This window comes from Alosa alosa, chromosome 7 (genome assembly GCF_017589495.1).
Source record: "Alosa alosa isolate M-15738 ecotype Scorff River chromosome 7, AALO_Geno_1.1, whole genome shotgun sequence".
In the NCBI taxonomy this organism is placed as follows: Eukaryota; Metazoa; Chordata; class Actinopteri; order Clupeiformes; family Clupeidae; genus Alosa; species Alosa alosa.
The window spans coordinates 33,224,076-33,243,970 of record NC_063195.1 but is presented as its reverse complement, the minus strand read 5'-3'; the positions used below and the strand labels follow the sequence as shown (position 1 = coordinate 33,243,970).

General features: G+C 41.5%; 3 protein-coding genes across 7 annotated transcripts; 2 read left to right on the top strand and 1 right to left on the bottom strand.

The window, feature by feature from the left end:
• The first annotated feature begins 651 nt into the window (after nucleotides 1-651).
• LOC125297779 (E3 SUMO-protein ligase CBX4-like) lies at nucleotides 652-16,560 on the top strand. 2 transcript variants are annotated; one of them, XR_007194105.1, is made up of 6 exons: nucleotides 652-914; nucleotides 1,121-1,164; nucleotides 1,739-1,804; nucleotides 3,127-3,193; nucleotides 3,379-5,190; nucleotides 16,538-16,560. XR_007194105.1 is itself a non-coding variant. In XM_048248244.1 (5 exons), the coding sequence occupies exons 1-5, from the start codon at nucleotides 846-848 to the stop codon at nucleotides 4,747-4,749; spliced, it is 1,617 nt and encodes a 538-aa protein (XP_048104201.1). In that variant the 5' UTR covers nucleotides 652-845; the 3' UTR covers nucleotides 4,750-6,144. The 2 variants fall into 2 exon arrangements, 1 of the variants encoding a protein (XP_048104201.1); XM_048248244.1 differs by lacking the exon at nucleotides 16,538-16,560 and having other exon boundaries at nucleotides 3,379-6,144.
• Nucleotides 11,514-14,935, top strand: cbx8b (chromobox homolog 8b). 2 transcript variants are annotated; one of them, XM_048248245.1, is made up of 5 exons: nucleotides 11,514-11,715; nucleotides 11,818-11,861; nucleotides 12,198-12,263; nucleotides 12,374-12,440; nucleotides 13,302-14,935. In XM_048248245.1, exons 1-5 carry the CDS (start codon nucleotides 11,647-11,649, stop codon nucleotides 14,172-14,174), a joined length of 1,119 nt encoding a protein of 372 aa, XP_048104202.1. In that variant the 5' UTR covers nucleotides 11,514-11,646; the 3' UTR covers nucleotides 14,175-14,935. The 2 variants fall into 2 exon arrangements, with proteins under 2 accessions (XP_048104202.1, XP_048104204.1); XM_048248247.1 differs by having other exon boundaries at nucleotides 11,515-11,719.
• c7h17orf67 (chromosome 7 C17orf67 homolog) lies at nucleotides 15,574-19,559 on the bottom strand. Of its 3 annotated transcripts, none has more exons than XM_048248250.1 (5): nucleotides 19,365-19,559; nucleotides 18,614-18,710; nucleotides 16,965-17,053; nucleotides 16,403-16,532; nucleotides 15,574-16,223 (listed from the first exon to the last, which is right to left on the bottom strand). In XM_048248250.1, the coding sequence occupies exons 2-4, from the start codon at nucleotides 18,663-18,665 to the stop codon at nucleotides 16,416-16,418; spliced, it is 258 nt and encodes an 85-aa protein (XP_048104207.1). In that variant the 5' UTR covers nucleotides 18,666-18,710; nucleotides 19,365-19,559; the 3' UTR covers nucleotides 15,574-16,223; nucleotides 16,403-16,415. The 3 variants fall into 3 exon arrangements, with proteins under 3 accessions (XP_048104207.1, XP_048104206.1, XP_048104205.1); XM_048248249.1 differs by having other exon boundaries at nucleotides 16,965-17,056; nucleotides 19,365-19,545; XM_048248248.1 differs by lacking the exon at nucleotides 19,365-19,559 and having other exon boundaries at nucleotides 16,965-17,056; nucleotides 18,614-18,759.
• Nucleotides 19,560-19,895: the final 336 nt, after the last annotated feature.

Genomic DNA, 19,895 nt, shown 5'->3' with positions numbered 1-19,895 from the left:
GAGCATTATTCGTCTGGTTAAGGTTTTGATAGCGGCCAGTATAGATAAGACTGTAGCCCCAATTCACTCTAAATTGTCAGTCCACATGAATACTAGATAGGTGCCTTACCTGTAAGGTTAGGTATTCTGTAGCCTATCACAGATACATGGAAAATACCAATTAAAGAGACTATCAAAACTCTAGTGCATTTGGGCAATCTCAACATTAACAACGTGTACATGATAGGCCTATCCTAGAAACAATACTCAGAAGGTTTTCAAAAATGAAGAGTTATTCTACAAGGTATAGCCTATACTTCCTAATGCAGGTACACTTCGGCACTAGGTGGAATGACTAAAATGCCCATATGTGGAGATTGCGAGTCCTATGAATGTTTACATTGACGTTTTAATAGCCATTTGAAGAGGGAACTGCAGTGTATGATGAAAAAAAGATATTCACTGAGCTTTACGTCTTCCTGGTATGGTTCAATGATAGTTTGTAACTAGATTTATCAAAACATTACCATTACGATGATTCATCGACTTCGGTAAGGTTGCCTATAATACAAAATCGTATCACTTCGATAAAAAAAAAACACTACATCTTCCAACCCTCGAACCTTCCCTCCTCTAGCTGACGTCACACTAATGGTTATTTGCATGAACTGTTTTCCACAGCTTATTCCACAGTCCACACGGTCTCACTCTCAGAGAGGAGGTTGGCGACGCGATCCTAGGAGGGGGACCAAGAGGAGTCAAAAACGTACACATGTTTTGTTTCAAGGAGGAGGGAAGTAATAATCGAGTCGCTTGAACAGCCATTCCAGCCTTCGTTTACCAAGCCTTGCAAGCGCGCATCGAAAATGGAGCTACCCGCCGCGGGAGAGCACGTCTTTGCGGTGGAGAGCATCGAGAAGAAGCGGATTAGAAAGGTTTGAAAATGCACAAAATTTCAGCCTATCAATGCGATTGCTACTTTAAATGCGTACAATGTGCGCCATTATCGTTGATATATCGTCTAGTATGTGCCTCCAACAAGGAAATACAATAAGCCATAACAAAATTGGGAAAGGTCGAAGGAACGTTTTCCAAAGTTTTTTTCTCCCCAATTAACACCCCTCTGTCATAATTTCTACAGGGTCGTTTCGAGTACCTAGTCAAGTGGAGAGGTTGGTCTCCGAAGTAAGTTGTTGAGTTTTTTTTATTTACTGAATGCATTTAATTATGTTTGGGTTCACACGAAAACATCTACCAGCGACATGGATTTACTGGATTTGCAGTGTGTGTGCGTGTGTGTATGTGTGCACGCGTGTATGCATTTATGGAATGCCATCACTGTACTTTTGTCGAGGCCAGTCGCAACCTTTTCACTTAAAAATATGAGTTTTCGATAACACCGTGCAACTTCAAATATAACGGTAGGCGACATGTTCATTCGGGCGCCATGTGCATTGTGTATTAGCCTACATCATCGTTAGTGCTTTGCTGATGTGTACAACGCACATGTCGGCCGGACATGTGATAAAGCCTACTCAGTATCACACATAAACAAGCTGCACGTAAGGGCTCTGATAGGTTCTAAACAATCCATTAACCATTTAAATGACAGCAGCCGCAGTAGGTTGGTTGGTTGCGAGAGCGATTGTTGCGCTTCATGGTCCTCTGCCTCTCTCCCTAGCTCTCGTGCTCCCCCTCCCTCATATATTCTCTACCTCTCTACCCTTTTCTTATTCTGTTCATCATTTTCTTTTAATAGATATAACACGTGGGAGCCAGAGGAAAACATTCTCGACCCGCGGCTTCTTGTCGCTTTCCAAAACAGGTGAGACGGACACACGGACTCGACTATTTGCACTGACCTTGTACAGTCAAGGGAGGAGGGGGTGACGCTGTCAAGGCTACGGCTCTAGTGCGCTCTCGCTCTCACATGCCGAGGGGATGGGAATGCGCATGCGTGTAGTAAATGGAACTTAATTTAATAGTGCTGCTGTGCCATGGAGGCTCTGGTGCAGTTTTGGTGCAGCTCGTGCATTCCTCATCATTAATTAAAGACGAAGTGTAATAACAGTCAAATGAAATGTCCTGCACATGGAAGCAACTGCATTGGCCTTACAAATGCTGGATAACACTTTTAGTGATGTAGGCCTATTTAGCCTAGCAACCAATAGTACTCTCTTAGGTGAAAGGACAGAATAATCCTCCTTTTGAAATGGCCCTAATATAATGTCATGAGAGCACACCTGTTTGTTTTCTTGTTATGTTTAAGTTAAAGGCATCTTATCTTTAGTTACCAGGGCTTTGTTGTATCATGTCAGAGGAAGGGGGGTATGCAAGGAACCCAATTTTCTAAATAAAAAATGGTTTGCATGGCCTTCAGTGCAGCGAATTGTTCAGTTAGCCACTTACGCTGGAGATGACAGGTTAGTTGGTCCACTGGACAAAGTGGACAAAGCCCTAAGCTAATACTTTTCAGATCTCCTGTCATGGACATCTCCTTATGGGAATTCTCGGCTCCATAGAGGAGAGAGTCCTCTAGTATCTATCTAGTAGACCTATGTTGACACTGTTATCTAGTAGACCTATGTTGACACTTCCACTAGGCCTGCCTCCTACGCACAGCTGAGTAACAGTTTGTGCATTGCTCCGTGTCTGTTTTCAACATTAACTTTGCCAAGACGGGGTTTTGTTGTGCCTAATTAGGCCCAGGCTGCTCCCTAGAGAGTTGAAGCCCAGGCCTTAGGACATATTCTCATGTAGGGCTAATTAGCTTTCAGCTATGATTTGATACCAGAAAGAAATTAAGGGATTGACTTTTATTTTCACGACTTAGGCATGACATGTGCTACTAATGTCGATAACTGATGTTGACCACATTTTCTATTTGTGACATCATCAGGATCTGACATTATGGCTAAAATATGTATATTCTGAATATTTCTACAAGCCAACATTAACTGGGACTGTCATTAAGGCAAGCAGCCATATGTCAATGTCAGCATACATATTCATATTTCTCTATTTTTATGCTATGCAGTAGGCTATTAACTGAATGGCCAGTGGCAGTGTATTTTATTTGATGAATTGTCTGTGAATGGGCTGTCCAGGCCATGGCAAACAATTGATGGTGTTCTGTTTTTTTCACAGGGAGCGACAAGAACAGTTGACAGGGTACCGCAAAAGAGGCCCGAAACCAAAGCACTTATTGGTTCAGGTAAGATCTCTCTCCTTTTGCACCTCTCAACATGAAGTTAAAGATGGACTGCCCCCTGATCACTGACAATAGTTTGTCACTTCAGACACAGTTTGCTGTGAAATATTTTGCCCTAATGCAAAAAAAAAAGATTCCCTTACAAGTGAATGAATTTGTCATGGCTGATTGCTGTTTTTTTGTTTCAGCTTCCCTCTTTTGCCCGAAGATCAAGTGTCCTTTCCGGCCTTCAGGAGACAGTCCTGGACGATGTCAAGCTGCACAAAGTGGAGCCCGTGCAGACACAGCAGTACCAGCTCAACAGCAAGAAGCACCACCAGTATCAGCCGCACAGCAAGGAGGGCCAGGCAGAGCAGCAAGCCAACAGCAAGAAGAAGTTCTACTACCAGCTCAACAGCAAGAAGCACCACCACTACCAGCCTGATCCCAAAATGTATGACTCTCAGTACCAAAAGGCTAAAGTGCCAGAGACACCACCACCCAGCACGGGCTGGAGTCTCCCCCCGCCCCTGAAACCGAAGTGGATTCAGGACAAAGACTCTGGGTGTCTGAGCAAAGTGAAGGACATAACCATGGAGCTCAAAAAGCTTCCTGCAAGCCTGGACGGTGGCAAGGAGCCTGAGGTGAACTCGTGCGCCAAGGAGGATCCACCCCCCAATGGAATTAGCAGCAAGCTGAAGATTGTAAAAAATAAAAACAAAAATGGACGCATTGTCATTGTCATGAGTAAGTACATGGAAAACGGCACCCAGGCCGCCCGCATTAAGAACGGGGAGGGAGACACTGACAGACTGGCCACGGAGAACTTGACGGAGAAGAAGAAGGCTATGCAGAGGCACGGGTCAGACCATATTCATAAAAAGGACAGTAAGGAGAAGAGTCACGAGAGCCGTGCCTCTGGGACGGTCAACGGCCTGTCCACACAGAAAGACTCTTTAGCAGACAAGCCAGTGTCCGTGGAAACAAATGAATCACAAAGGGCCAAGGGTGAACACAAACCCTCGGAGGATCAGCCACTACAGTTGACCACTAAGCCCAGTACAAGCCCTTGGCTGTTCCAGAGCAAGGTTGCGTCGTGCCAGAACGGAACTTATTCGGAGACCCCCCAAAAGTTGTCTTTGTCTAATAAGCGGCGCCACTCGGAACACAGCGAGGACCATGGTGAAGGGAAAAAGTTCCTGAGCTCCCGGAGCATCAGCGCTCCAAACAGCGTGACCTCTCCCACACAGAGCCATTCCGTGGATCTAACTGGCCACCAGTATCCCAGCAACGGGCATGACTTTACCTTTCAGGACTCCAACCCCGAGGAGCCGATAGACTTGAGCTGCGTGCGATCCAGGGAGGAGAGAAATGGGACGGCAAAGACCCAGGCGGCTACTCCAGAGGGACTGGAGCCGGGGTCAGTAACTCCAGGGGTGCCGTCCACCTCAGCGCTGGCATCAGGGCCAACAGTGGAGGATACCGCTGCTGCTTTTAAGCCTTTCCTTGGGAACATAATCATCACTGATGTCACAACCAATTGTCTCACTGTGACTTTTAAGGAATATGTTACAGTTTGAGATATGGATTTCAGGACTAGAAGACTACTGACTGATTTTGTGAATAATGTACAAATGTATATTGGCCTTGAATTCCTGAGAAGAATTATTGAGATATTTTCAGAAGCTTTTGATTATAATCTAAGAATCCTGTCTTCATACTTCGGGGTTTATACTGATTAATTTTTAAATTCACCCTGCCGGTAATCACAATGTAGATGACTGAAAAAAAGTGGTTGTTTTTTAATCATGGCCCATCTCCTTATTGGTTAGTCTGTTGGAGGTGCAATCTAAACATCAAGCACTTACTCATGTAAAGAGTTGTGTATCATTTGTATCTTAACTCCTTTTTGTGTTGAATTGTTGTATCAGAAGTGATCATGACAAGAGCAAGATGGATTGCTTCAATCATTCTGTCTTTTTGTGTGTGTGTGTGAGAGAGAGAGAGAGAGAGAGAGAGTGGTTGTGTGCAGCTACTTGCATATGTGCAGTTTTGGGCAATGAAGATGCAGGTTAGAGATGAAACCTGAAAGCTTTGTGTTGCATGGACAGATCAAGCAGTGAGAAACCATGGAATTATGACATCTTGTCAGATGCACAAGTTAATGTGAAGGGCCGTGGTATCTAAACGCACTTTGCACTGTTCTTCAAAGGTTAAGGAATGGATGATTTAAAGTGGATATTTTAAATGGTTCAGCTCAGCAGCTCACTTGGTAGATGAACAGCTATATTAGATGCAGGAGTGCACAAAACTGTGTTTAACCTGAAACTAGATGCTTCCATTGACCCCCCAAGCTAGAGAGCATTGTATTACCATATTTTTTGTATTTAATTTTTCTTTTATAAAAAATATTGAAAGCTTCGAATTTCAGAATTGTTGTCCATTGCATTGCTAATATGCTACAACTACAGTTTGCTAAAGCTGGATCTGTGAATTTCAAAGCAGTGTTACTCCCTATAACATGTCTGCTTTTGTTGTTGTCTGTAAACAGTCAGTTTAACTCAAGTAGTAACAGTGCCTTAACTTGACTTTGAAAGATAAACACAAAGCATAGGCTTAACATAAACTGTGCGTTCTGTTGCTTGGAGTGTATTGTCCAAGGCCCTTTTACAGGGTCTGCAATGTCAAAACCTTGTTATGTACACTGCTTAGCTTCAATATCGACATATTGCCATGTTGATGCTTTCTGTGTCCCTGCGTGGACCTTTGTAGATCTTCAAAGGCAAAGGTTAGACTTTTGTGTTCCTCACTGGAGCGTGTACGCTACCACATTGTTCCCATTTTCTGGCCATGACGGTTGTCAACACTTCATTCAGAGGAATTGTGCTTCTGGCTGGGAAGAGGTCAATTCTGTTGACAAATAACAGTTGCATTCCCTCTGCAAAATCATTTGCAATAAATACATTTAAAAACAATTTTGTCTCTGGACAATGTCTATTGCTACACTGCATGTGTCCACCTTGACAGTACCTATTCAGATGTATTTCTGTCTTTGTGCGAGCGTCCTGTGTGTGTGTGTATGTGAAGGACTGTGGTACGTCCAAACCAGGAAACCTTGAACTGATAGTATGATGTTGTTTGAATGCTGTATTCAGAATTAAAAAAAATAATTGGCGGCCTCCTTAGAACATTGATTGGATCTGTGGGTTTCCGCGCAGAAGCGGATGGCTTGCCGGGAAAACTCTCTTATTGGTCATAAAGATTCTATTCTCTATATCTCTAACACACTTATTTACCACACTCATCATATGCCAGGCATGTTGCAAAAATGTCATTGTAAAATCCTATAATACTGTACAAAATCTGCTTAAATTGAAATGCTACCAAAATAATGTTGTTTCAAATGAGCAGGGTTCAAGTTGCAGCCTAAAATAAAAGCAGTTCGGCAGTTGGCTATAGCTTAATTAAAATGTTATAAAGATGAAATAGCCTATACTATCATTACATGAAAGTAACCTATGCTGTTATAATATATGCTGAATAATATGCTGAATAATTCTAAAGCCGCCAAGAGCTTTATAAATCTTCATAACTTAATCACTTATGACTGGTCTATTGAATTACTTGATCCATGTGGAAGTGAAAAAGTTCCCCCGAAAATCAACCTGTTGCATGCATGAAATAAATAACATTTGGTTCTCGGACGTGAGCATACATGGTAAGTATACAGACAAGACCATTTGCTGTCCGTCAAATGCCTTGCAACTTTGCTTCGTGATGATGAACCAATGACATGCACACTGACCGCAAAATTCATTTAGAAAGAAAATGGACATCTGCACGAATTCACGCGAAGACGTCTCCAGTTAAACAATCCAGTTAATTCAGCATGTTACTCTATTGGTTGTATAATTCTATATAGCCTAAGCCATCGACCACTTGTAGAAGCCTATATAATATTCTCCCAAGAAATCTGCGCATTCACAACGACCATAAAGTAGCCTAAGATAACTACTAAAACGTGTTAGACTTTGAAAAGACATGACAGTAAAAATGCAAACTCAGTTCATTTTTTATGCTACACTGGCTGAGAGGTGGTGGGCTTGTTAAGTATTTTACAGTAGGCTATAGCACCCATTGCCTAACTCCAGTCTATAGATTATTGGCAGGGCTACTTCAAACGTCTTGGTTGGATAAACCAAATGAGGCTTCATGATTTGGTAACCTCGAATTACTGTAGTATAACAAACTAACATGGCGGACGACAGCGATGTCCTCGTCGTAACCAAACTGTCAAGATGCTGTCTAAAATCGAAAATGCCTTAAGACATGGGCAGTCGACTGTGACGAAGGCGCGCAACCACCACAGAGCAAGCTCATCGACCATTTCCTATCTCGCAACAGTCGCGCAACTGCATTTGATAAGTAGGTTATTCTGCTCGGAGACGAGAGAAAATGGCTGTCTCGAATAGCCTATCCAGCTTTGCTGCGATCGTAAGACCCGCAGAGACCGTCATCATGAAACCTCTGAGTCGCAAAATTGGGTGTCTATTATAAAAATGCAAGCGAACTTCTTTTCGGATAAGACAGGAGCCATTCAAGTCATCAGAAAAATATGCATTAACTACAATTCAAATTGTTGGCTAACTCTGCTGCATAAATTGTCTACTTAGCCTTTGTCTAAATTCATATATAGAGCATTAATTAAAATATATTTTTATTTCTTTCTTTCTCTCTTTCTTTCTTTCTTTCTCTCTCATTCTTTCGGTCTGAGTTTCATTTCACTTTGCGTCTTTCTTTCCCTTTCTTTCCTTCTTTACCTCAACCTTCCTCAATCTTCATTCATTTTCATGCATTACTCTTTTCCTGGAATATTCCTAGTTTCTATCTCAAATTGGTCAGAGACACCAAGCCTGCATCCAGAAACTGGAATGTTTTAGGCGTCATGAAGTCCAGAGGCTGGAAAATGACAAACTCACATATACTGGAGACAACCGTGCAGATACAATATTTAATAGCCTACAACATTTTATTTGTAACAGTCAGTTTAGTCAAAGTCTGTGAACCTTGCATTAACTGCCGATGAATTTCATATGGACGATCAACTTCAGAAGAACTTGAACCTCATTGATCTTGATATTGGATTTTGCATAAGGGATTATATATGCCTATTTCAGAATTATGTATGCCTATAAATTGCTCTGCATGGCAAGAATAAATAGCAAAGTGCGGTGGTTAATGGCCAAATCCTTTAAATGGGTCAGTGGACTTAGAACAGCGGAGCTGGTCGTTTACAAAGGTATCCAGATGTTCGGTTGACGATGGAGACTCTGTTCTCTCTCTCTCTCTCTCTCTCTCTCTCTTTCTCTCCAGATATTTATCTCTCTCTCTCTTTGTGTGTGTGTGCATATACGTCTCTCTCTCTCTCTCTCTCTCTCTCTCTCTCTCTCTCTCTCTCTCTCTCTCTGTGTGTGTGTGTGTGTGTGTGTGTGTGTGTGTGTGTGTGTGAGAGAGAGTGCGTGCGTGCGTGCGTGCGCACGGCTAGGGGAGACTTGAGAGCAAGTGAGCGCGGCATCAGCTCTATGCTCACGGTCTCGGATGTTGTGTATTTCCGTTTATAAATCGTGCTCCTCTATGCTTTGCTTTGCTTGCAGGCTGCGTGTAATGGCGGTTGCCCAGAAACTAGCGAACCAATAATCTTCTAACATGTCGACCGCGCACCCATATACGGCTGTAACCAGTACTGCACTGCAGACGTGCTGAAACCAATAGCGTACCACACCATAAAAGGAGTCCCGCCGCTCGCCACCCCAGTTGACTATGCACGAAAAGCATTACCTTAATTTTGCCCCTGCATATGACAAAACAAATCACCCAACGCATACAAGTAGGTTATACAATATGCAGTTAAACACTGTTAGTCCTACAAAACAATCAGACATAGGCCTATATGGAAAGGTGTTTATTCGAGCTTGGCGATATAGTACACGACGTTCCTTTGTCTTTCGAGTTTCGACGTTGCAGGTTCATGTTAATGACATTGCTTACCAATTATTGAAGACAAAATAGATTGGCTACCTTTGACTATATGAACATGTTCAACGACCCATTTGAGAGAGTTTATTATTCCTAGACCTATTTATTTCAACAAAGGGTGTAATGTAACAATAAATACAGCCTATCTTTCAAAATACATGACTAGGCTAGTCAAATAGCTTACCTATATAATCTTCTGAAATAGTCTACACTTACTTCATCCAGAGTATCGTCAACATAAAATGATTTCGCCTTATGTGCGTTTTCGAACTTATCCGTCTCTTGCAAAAACGTGTTGTTTTTTTTAGGTTACAAGTTACAAATTTAGGAGGTCTTAAAAATAGTCTCACCACTGGTTACTTTTCTCTCTAATTTTATATAAAAATTTCGCAATTGTGAATCAATTGCGATAGCATAATGTTGCATGCATGTAATGTTTCACTGTCGCAAAAGAATAATGATTAACAAAATGTGCCAACATATGCTATATACATTTCTTTGCTATTACCAGGTGCATTCTAAACTTTGTGATGTAAACTTATTTATTCTGCCTTAAATTGCTCGTTTTGCAAAAGTTTGTTTGGAAATAACCTCACTAATTGGCCCTGAAAGCCTATGTAAAATGTAGCCTATTTTAAATGGTTTGCTTTACAAATTCAGCTATAGCAGGCTACTATAATTATTATTGTGCCAAAATGAAATAGGCTATAGGCTATTATGATATTTTAACGTAATAGACTATTATCATGTTGTTTTTACAGGCTATAGGCTATTATTGTTATTGTTAGGCTATAAGCATATTAAGGACTAAAAAGGTATTGATATCTAGACCAATTCCATTCCATAGGACCACCTGAGAATTCGAATCCGTGGAAGGTCTAATATAGGCTAGTCACATTGCAATATTACTGAAAATAAGAGCTACAATTATTTTAGATAGGCCTAATATGCGAGAGGGACAAATACTTTTTTTTATTCTTTTGATCTTATCAAATTGTTTTTCAGAGAGCCTGTGAAAACTGTTTGAATAGTGTAGCCTATTATCATTATTATCACTGTTATTATTATCATTATTATATCATCATTCTCATTGTTGTTATTATTAACCTATTATTGTTATTATTAGGCTTATTACTATTATTATTATGTTGTTGTTGTCGTCGTCGTCATTATTATAGGCTATGACTATGCACGAGGCTATTTTTGTTTTCCACAGAGATTATTGATTAGGAGGTCTTTGTTTGTTCTTTCTGCCAATAGCTTTCCTTGCAATACTTTCATGCATATCCTCACCAGTGTGATCTAAAATAGGTAATAAGATAATCCAAAAGTGGCAGTGATAGCATTTACAAGTAAACGGATATTTTCCTTCCCTGTCATAGTCTTAACGCGTCATTAAAAAAGCTAAAAGAGGATTGTCTGGGCTACTTGTCGTCACTTGCCTGTTCATATTTCCTAGGAAATTCTGTCTGTGGTAAATGGGATGAGGCTAGATTAAATTATGATGGCTAGCTAAATTCAAATACACTCGATCACTGGTTTGCTCACTGGACGACTCGATCGAAAAATAAATACATAATATCCCTATAGCATAGCCTACAATTCAGCTACATTAATTTCAGCTTGAGATGTAGCTCAGTCCCTATAATCTTAGGCTATCATAGATGGTTTTGTAGCATATTGCCTTCCTCACTTTTTTGCATGTTAAGGTAGCCTATTTTAACTTGTTGTGAGTCAAGTTTCGACTAACTACGCTGGAGCCTGGTTGTTGGCGTGGATATTTTGTGCCATTTACTTCTGACCTTATCAATAAAAAAACACCAAACTAGGATATATGCTGCTAGCCTACTTCTGAACTTTCTTCTTCCAATAGTCTAAGCTTGAAATTTGCCAATTATTAGGCTATTGAGCGTCTTTACCCCGCGTTGAAGAATAGCGATAACCTAGCCTACAATTTATTTTTTTCTCATAGTCATATGTTTCCAGGTAGCCCAGAGATGAGCCAGAATTTTCACCACGGGAATATCCAAAAACAATATTCCACAAATTATATAATAAACGCCTCAAATAATTTAACAAGATTTGTATAATAATTGGACACATCCGGAACTCCAGACTGAACATAGTTTGAATTTCCAGACCTCTAATACTGCGAACGTGCTTTTCTCTAACCCATTTTCCCTCCTGTCAAGAATGTTGAGCAAAGACGCTCCTCCCTCTCACTTAGCAACCCCGAGCACGTAGCAACAGCTAAGCCAATGGCCTTTCATTAAACGGTTCCACCGACAGTGCTGCCTCGGCAACATATTAAAGAACGTAGTGACGTCTTTGCTGCCCATGAGTATTATGGGCTGCCTGGAATTCTGAACGAGTGGAGAGAAAAATATCCATCCAGCAAGCTACCAAGCTGTCTACCCAACTAACGGTGTGGAGACGTAAACATGGAACTGTCGGCTGTTGGTGAGAGGGTATTTGCAGCAGAATCTATCATCAAACGGAGAATTCGAAGAGTAGGTGTATACACATAGCCATGTCGTTGTTTTGCTTGAACGCACTTATTCTGCCAATGTTGCATCGCTAACGAAGTATTATTTTTCCTTTTCTGACGGTAGGGTCGAATGGAGTACCTAGTGAAATGGAAGGGCTGGTCACCGAAGTAAGTAACGTCAGTGCTGCTAACGTTAGCCAGCTAGCCTCTTATCTCTCTGGCCCTCTCGGTTTCTGCACGTCAGCTCGCTTTTCGTTTGCGGATATCCAACTCTGTGTGGCGGCATGGACGAAGTAACAGACCACCAGACTAAATCACAGGCTGATGGCAAATGTTTCGCTAGCTCGCATGCTACCGCTAGTGCTAACTGACTTGGCAACCAACCCAGTTAACAAGCTGGCAACGATTGCAAATCTAGCTGGCGGGCGTGCGGTGGACAGAGCTTGAAATGTATGGCAGTGGTGAAGAATTGTGCCATGTAAACATCCTCTTTCCCCCACTTAGGTACAGCACATGGGAACCAGAAGAAAATATTTTGGACTCCCGCCTCTTTGTCGCGTTTGAAGAAAGGTAAATGCACAGAAGTGTACAGAAATAAAACTCGTAGACCATGCATGCGTTAGAACACCAGGTTGCTGTCGACTGGGTTACATGCAAATGTTCGTACCCTGTCATTACAGAGAACGCGAGAGGGAGCTTTACGGACCAAAGAAGAGGGGACCTAAACCGAAGACATTTCTTCTTCGGGTGAGTAAATTATTATTGTTCATCCAGAACTAGATTTAAGATCATTTCAGCTAAGTTAGGTGCAAGGCAACAGCAACCACAGATAACACAGTCTCTAGGCATCATTCCAAGAATGTTGCATGTAAACAAACAGCTTGAGTGACTCTTCACTGCACCCACATGTGTTGTGATGGAACAGTCCAACCTCAATTTCGTCAGATATTTTTTTTATCAAGACATTGAATCCTTGTGCATGAAAAGACAGTTGTTAAGTCACCGATGCCATCCTTGTCATGCATTTGCCTGTTCTTCTTAGGCCTAGGGCACACCATTTTCCATCACTCCTTTGGAGCGCAGTGGGTTGAGTTATGTAAATAAAATACTTACTTACTTCATTTTTGCCTATCAGGACTGAAGAATCTTGTTGAGTCCAGTTATTTATCATTAATTTGGCTTTGCTCAGTCACAGTCTTTGGTGAGGGGGTTTTGCTGTTTGTTGTTGCTCTGGCAAATTTCACCTGTTTTATTGAGGAACTCACTCACATTTTAGTTGTATAACCTCTTACCTTTGATGTCTGCTAATGTGAGGGCTTTGGAAGCTGAAGCTGAAGACTAAAACTGATGAATCCAAAATTAAATCATGTGTTACATTGTAATAATATGTAATGATTTGTATTTCATTAAAGTGCAACATGTCTTACCACGCCACAATGATGATGATAAAGGAAATACTGTTGTGCATTTCTGGTATCATTTTGCTCCATAATGGGGCAGATCTTGAAATATAGATAGATAGATAGATAGATACTTTATTGATCCCCAAGGGGAAATTCAAGAAATATGTTTACTTATCAATAATGGGAAACATTTCTGTGTCTTCAGGCTCAAGCAAAGGAAAAAGGCAAAACCTATGAGTTCAGGAGTGAGGCGAGCCGGGGCATCTGTGTGACCTACCCCAGTCCAGAGCTCACGGTGACGCCCAGAGCCCGAGAGGGCCTGCGAGCCGTCGTCCCCACCATCTTCCCGCCCAGCACCGTCAACCGAGGGGAGAGTGTGCGCGTCCGGCCGCTGGAGCCCCCGCGGGAGCACCGCCTTCCTCCGACGCCCCTGCGACCCAAGCCGGACGGCTTCCCGACCCTACCAAAGAAACGAGGCCCAAAGCCCAAGCTGCGCTTCAAAGACGGCCTGCTCAGCGGCCCTCCTAGAGACCTGGCCAAAAGGAGAGCCGAGGAGCCCCTGATGTTCAGCGGCGCCTCCAAACTGGCCAAACTGGGGCTGGCCGACGGCCTGGACAGGGCCTCGGAGATGCGGGGGATGAAGCTGGCCCACCGGCCACTCCAGGGACAGCAGCCCAGCTTCCCCCCAAAGCCCATGCGGCTCACGCCAGCCGGCGGCAGCCAACAGCACTACAGCACTCCGGGCCACAGCTTGCACCCGCTCTCGCACGAGCCAGGCCTGGACGCTCCCGGCTGCAGGACTAAGGAGTACCTGGTCCACCAGAACCCCATGCACTTAAAGCGCCTGCCACACCCCAGCCTCTACCAGACGGAGGAGACGCCCGTTCTGCGCCCGCCCACCCTCATCGCCAGAATCCCCATGGCCCACCTCCTGGACGAGCCGGAGGAGGAGAGCTGCTGGAGCCCGTGCCTTGGCAATCTGGAGAAGGTGGTGGTCACGGACGTGACGTCAAACTTCCTCACAGTGACTATCAAAGAGAGCACCACAGACCAAGGATTCTTTAAGGACAAAAATTGAGTTGCCTTGGATTTGATAAAAAAGCCATGGCTGGTCATATATTCGTTTTCACAAATCAGTCCTTTAAAGTGTCCTCTATAATTTCCAAATTTTACATATAATGTATATAAAAGGTTTACCAGATTATGTGTTTGTGCATAACTCTTCTATCTCTATTTAATTAAGAGATCAAATCAAATGAATTGAAGGAAAGACACGTTTTGAAAAAAAATACAACATGTGTATATATATATTTATGTAGAGAGTGTGTAATTCCCTCCTAAGCACCTGAATTTGCTGGTCATTTTGTGAAGATTATTTGAAATTTCGAATTGCATAAATGTTTGGCTCTTTGCAGCTCAGTATATCAGTGGTGCTTTTATTACTTGGTTGCCCACATGGACATTTTAAGAAATAATTGGTCTTATCACATTCATAGGCTACTGCGTGCGTGAGTCTCATTAATGGTGTCCATGTCACGTCGGCATCAGAATGGCTCTTCCGCATAGTGTCCAAACACAAGTTATAAAAATATCATTGGAAATGTATAAATACAAAAACTGCCATATACAGCACATGTGAAGTTTTAATAAGTTACAGTATAATTACAGTATAATATGTTCATCTTGCTGAGGGCCATTCGATTGAACATTTTCTTGCTATCGCCTGATGTGCCCTCTAACAAGTCTAACAATGACGTGTGTATCTGTTACTCAACTTGCAACATTTTCTGCATGTGTGAGTTTGCTTTCTGCTTTGAGTAAACTGGCACGCAAAACTCATTTGAAACTGCTTTTTTTGACTCAGGTTTCAGGGAACTTTGTATAGCCGAGCGCATGAGTCAATATAAAGGACTAGGCCTACAGCCTATTTTAAGTCAAATATTGGGTTATTCTTATCATGATTATTCTTATTTTATAGTTTAAAAAACAGTCATACTTGGTCGTTCCACGCACACACGTAAGCTAATACAAGGATGGCAGCATAGGATCTTTGTTCAGCGCCCATTTAGCTCTGTAAATGCACATCTCCTTTTGACAAGTTTACAATCTTGCGTATTTCGCTGATAAAGAAATATATTTACACATCAGAAATGATCAAAATAGCAACAGTTTATCAGTTGAGATTTAATGTTTGAAGGCGATTAAATTACCATTTTAAGAGATGGAGACTTTTTTTTAAGCAACTGGCTCGGTAGAAACTTGCCAACTCATAGCTCAAAAAGATTTTAAAGGCGTAAATTAGGCTACTCATAAAATAAAAGCAACATAGGCACAGGCCTAATTATTCTACGTTTTGGAATGTTGTGATGGGCTGCTTTTGCTCGGCAACTAGGATTTAAATAACATTGGAGGATAATTACTTCAAAGTAAGATTGAGGAACTGCTTGCAAACGAAACTGACACATTGCTGTAAAATGAACTGTGGGCGTTTTCGATTTTATTTCCTATGATAAACGGCAACGTCATTGCACGGGAAATGCAACACAGGACCGGTTGGCACGTTTCAATTTTCTTTTTGCTCCACCCTAACAAATAATATATGAACTTATTAGCTCAGTTACAGCCCTCCAATTTATTCTTAGTTATTCGCAAATTCAGGACGTTTGACAGACTCTCATGCGGGACCTGGTGAGACGGTAAACTGGCAAATAGACTCTCTAATATTCTTTCATCTTCAAATACAAAAACCTTGACCTACAGGCTAGCCTTTGTCCTTTCTTAAAACCCAAGCGCCCAAATGTGGAACACACGCTGAATGAATTCATATTTTTTCTAATATGCCTTTATTAAACCAATGTATGCTTTTATTTTGAGTAGAAAAAAAAGAAAGGAAAAAATAAGACTAAATACAGAATTGAAGGTCTATTGCATCAAGAGCCAATACGGCAAATGTTAAAGGCTAGCTGATGACAAAAGTTGACCCATATTTATTTAAGGATTGCAAATTCCCCGTAGAGGCCGTCAGCGGACATCTCAATGAGTCAAGTGACTGTCTCCAGACTTCATCTCTCCTTTCCGTCAGCATCATCTATCGTTACATTGGCTCCAGTCGTCGTCGTTTTCGCCGCTGTAAATTACAGTACAGGAAAATAATAGCCTATAACTGCTGTAATTCAATTTCTTAACATACACAGTGTTGACCCTCAATATAACCTGCTTTCCCTATTCCATTTATTTTCAGTAATGATAGATTTCCCTGTAACCGAGTGACTATTGCTACAGGAAATGTTTGGAGTTAAGACGCACTGAGATCAGACGCTTAGACTGGGTAGCCATAGTTGCGGTCACAGCGTGGGAAGCAGTGAGGGTTGAGCCAGTGTTCCAGGTTAGTCTCGCGGGCCCTCTGCTCCAGTCTCTGCATATGCAACATGTGTTCCTGAGAGAGAGAGAGAGAGAGAGAGAGACACACACACACACATACTGCATCAGATATACTGCATTTTATTTTACTTTTACCTATTTATTTATCTTATGAAAATCTACTGACATGTATGTGTTCAGATTTATTGTATAACTGCTTTGGAAATAGAAGTGAGCTTGTCATCATGCCAATAAAGCATTCTTGAATTGAATTGAATTGAATTGAGAGAGAGAAAGAGAGTCAGGTTGAGGGTGATGATGACTTCACACATTTAAAAACACTAGCCTATGCAACCATCATTATTTAAAGGGATATTTATGACATCATATAGGGATCAATCATGAAGGCATCAATAGTCTATCCCAGACAGACTGAGGCTGATATATAGCTGCTGTGTATCTTTCACATTTTCAGTCAGAGACAACTTGTCCTGCTGCATGACCCCACCCTCATCGGCTCATCAGGGTGTCCAGCCTTCTGCCTCTTGGTGCGGAGAAGCTGCTTGGCTAAGCTCTCTTTGATGACTGGAGATGCATCTGCTGGGGAATGGAGAGCATGTTTTGTCTTTGTGAAATGTGCCACTTTTATATTTTCCTCATGAAACCCACTGGCCCATATTCTGTTTGCATTTTTGCATGTGCTACATGGCTACAGCTTGCCATTAATGAGCCAATTATTATGGAGATATGATTTGTAGCCTCTTGAATGGTATTAGTATAAATTCTTGATGACATTTATTAAGAGGGTTTTCTGATGGTCATCCATCAATTGGGCTTTCATATTATGAGGCCAAATAAATTATTGATTTCAGATTTAGCGGGCGGGAACAAAGATTCCATGTGTGCATAATGTGTATTATACCAATAAGAAACTAGAGGAAATAATTAAAATAATATTTATTGATATTAGAGTATTCACAACAAAGAGCATCTCAGCAGAATGTATTTATGCCTTTTGCCTGCTTTACTCTCAGACGTCAATCTTCAATCTTTTTTTCTAACTCTGTCTTTGTCCCCATCAATCTTTTTTCTAGCTCTGTCTTTGTCTCAACATCCTTTCTTCTGTATGTTCATTTCACACTCTTGTGTGAGCGAAAGCCAGAGGTACGTCTCTCCTCCCTCCCTCTCTCTCTCTCTTCCTCTCTTTTTCTTTCTCTCTCTTCACTTTCTCACTCTCACTCTCTCTTGGTCTCTCTCACTCTCTCTCTCTCTCACTCATTCACTCACACTCTCTCTCTCTCACCCTCACACACACACACACACACACACACACACACACACACACCCCTCTGTGCGTCTCTGACCAGAATGCCATTAGAGGCTGTTTTTCGAGGGAGCAACAAAGTGCCCATTCATTCCCCCCTCTCCCCAGGGAGTCTGCCTGGGCGCACACGTGACCCTGAGGGCCAACCTGCAAGGGGGTATGAAAATGAACTGGCCTCAGTCAATACAGCCAGCACTCACACGGCAACGTGGCACGCCAGCCTACACATTTGTTTAGCAAATATGCTGCTGCACTCCTGTGTCCAGTTTTTATGCAAAGTAGCCTGCATCATAGGTGTGTTTTGCAAAAATCAGTGTTGCAAAACTGTTTTGCAAAAACAGTGCAAAATACAAGTGTCTTGCAAAAATCAATGCAAAATACAAATACATGTCACATTATCCCATAAATCAGTTCTGAGATCACTGAAATATGATACATTAAATAGACAATTTCTTTACTAAACAAACAGAAAAATATTTAAAATCTACTTTCCATGCAATAACAGCTCTAAAAACATCACTGGATCCTTTAAAAGGAAATTAGTTTTCATCTATCATTATGAACGCATTTGGTTTAGGTGTAGCGACTCACTGGATTCCTTTCTGCATCGTATGAATCATTTTAAAAACTCTCCATATGACTCAGCATATGCACTACAGATCAGGTATTCTTCTTTTATTTAATGTTTACATATGACAACTTAACCTTACATTTAAAAAATATGTATTATTATTATTTTCAGAAATATTTACACGCTTTGATTAGGAATGTATATAGCCTGTCAATGTAATATGCAAATGTATAAATGTTACCTTTTAAATTAGGCTACTTACCCGTCAGTGAGGTCAGAAGGACCAAACAAAAAAGATAAGCCACAAACTTCATTTTTCGCGTTGTCTCTCCTGTCGGCGCAACCTCTGCACTGAAAAGCTGTTAGGAATAGGTAGGAAGTAGCTTAGGTTTAGCTCCTGCGTCATCAATCACTGAAATTGACACAGCTGCTAAAGCATCTGTGTAGGTAACAACCACGCGCATCAAAACTTTCGTTTATTTTAAGACAATTTGGCGTAATATGGCTATGATGCACATCTTTAGTTGTTTGGGACTATTTTCTTTCATTATAAAATCGTATATAGCAATAGGCCTAGGACATTATAGGACATTATAGAAGAAGCGTGCTGAACATCTGGACACGAGATTAAAATTCCATTAAATTCGCACCCTCGAATTGCTCTAAGACCCACAAGGGGGCGCACGAATGCCATTTATAGCAAGGCATTTTTGTCTTTGTAAGCTGCTGCAGTGAGTCATACATTTTGATCATCTGTAAATACTTTATAACTGTCACTATCACGCTGTAAAAACAAGGAAACACAATTCAACATCATAAACTTCAGTAGGGCAGTAGACAGGGCACAATTGCACCGTGTAGGCCTATAGTGTAGCCCATTTTGGCTTACCCTGACATGTCCCCCTGACCTGTAAGCCTGACAAGATACCTGTCTAGACTCAATTAAGATGATACATGTGACACAACTAAGATTACAATTTATAAGTCATGGACAATTTAATGTAGTGACTTACCGTACTGAGATATGCCAGTTTTGGGTCTAATCAAGTTATAGTTTACAGTCGATGAGAGCAGAGCTAACAGCCTGATCCGTAGAAATGTTGTTAGATTGCCTGTTTTCCCCTGTTATTCCCCTGTGTGAAACAATGAAACAGAAGTGATCAAGCAAATCTTCTTAGTGGCTTATTCTGTCTATGAGTGTTGTGTCGTGCTGTGTTGCCTGCTTTGAATAGTCAAGGAATGTCTCTTTTCCTCAAAATAAATGGCAGGACTTGCCAAAGGTTAGCCACATTTAAACCAGTAAATAAACAAAAGATCATAGATACCAAAACAAACAACATGACACAAGACCAGAAGGTGCGAGAACATGTGAGGATCAGCAAATCCTCAACTGCTGACACATCAAATGGAATGTGGATTGTGTCTGAAATTCCAAGTGAAATTCATATCTAGACCTTTGGACTTATACTCTCTGTCACAAGTATACTGCTTCAATTATACCAAATATGTTGCTCTGTGGTATTGAGTTTGTCACACATTCATAT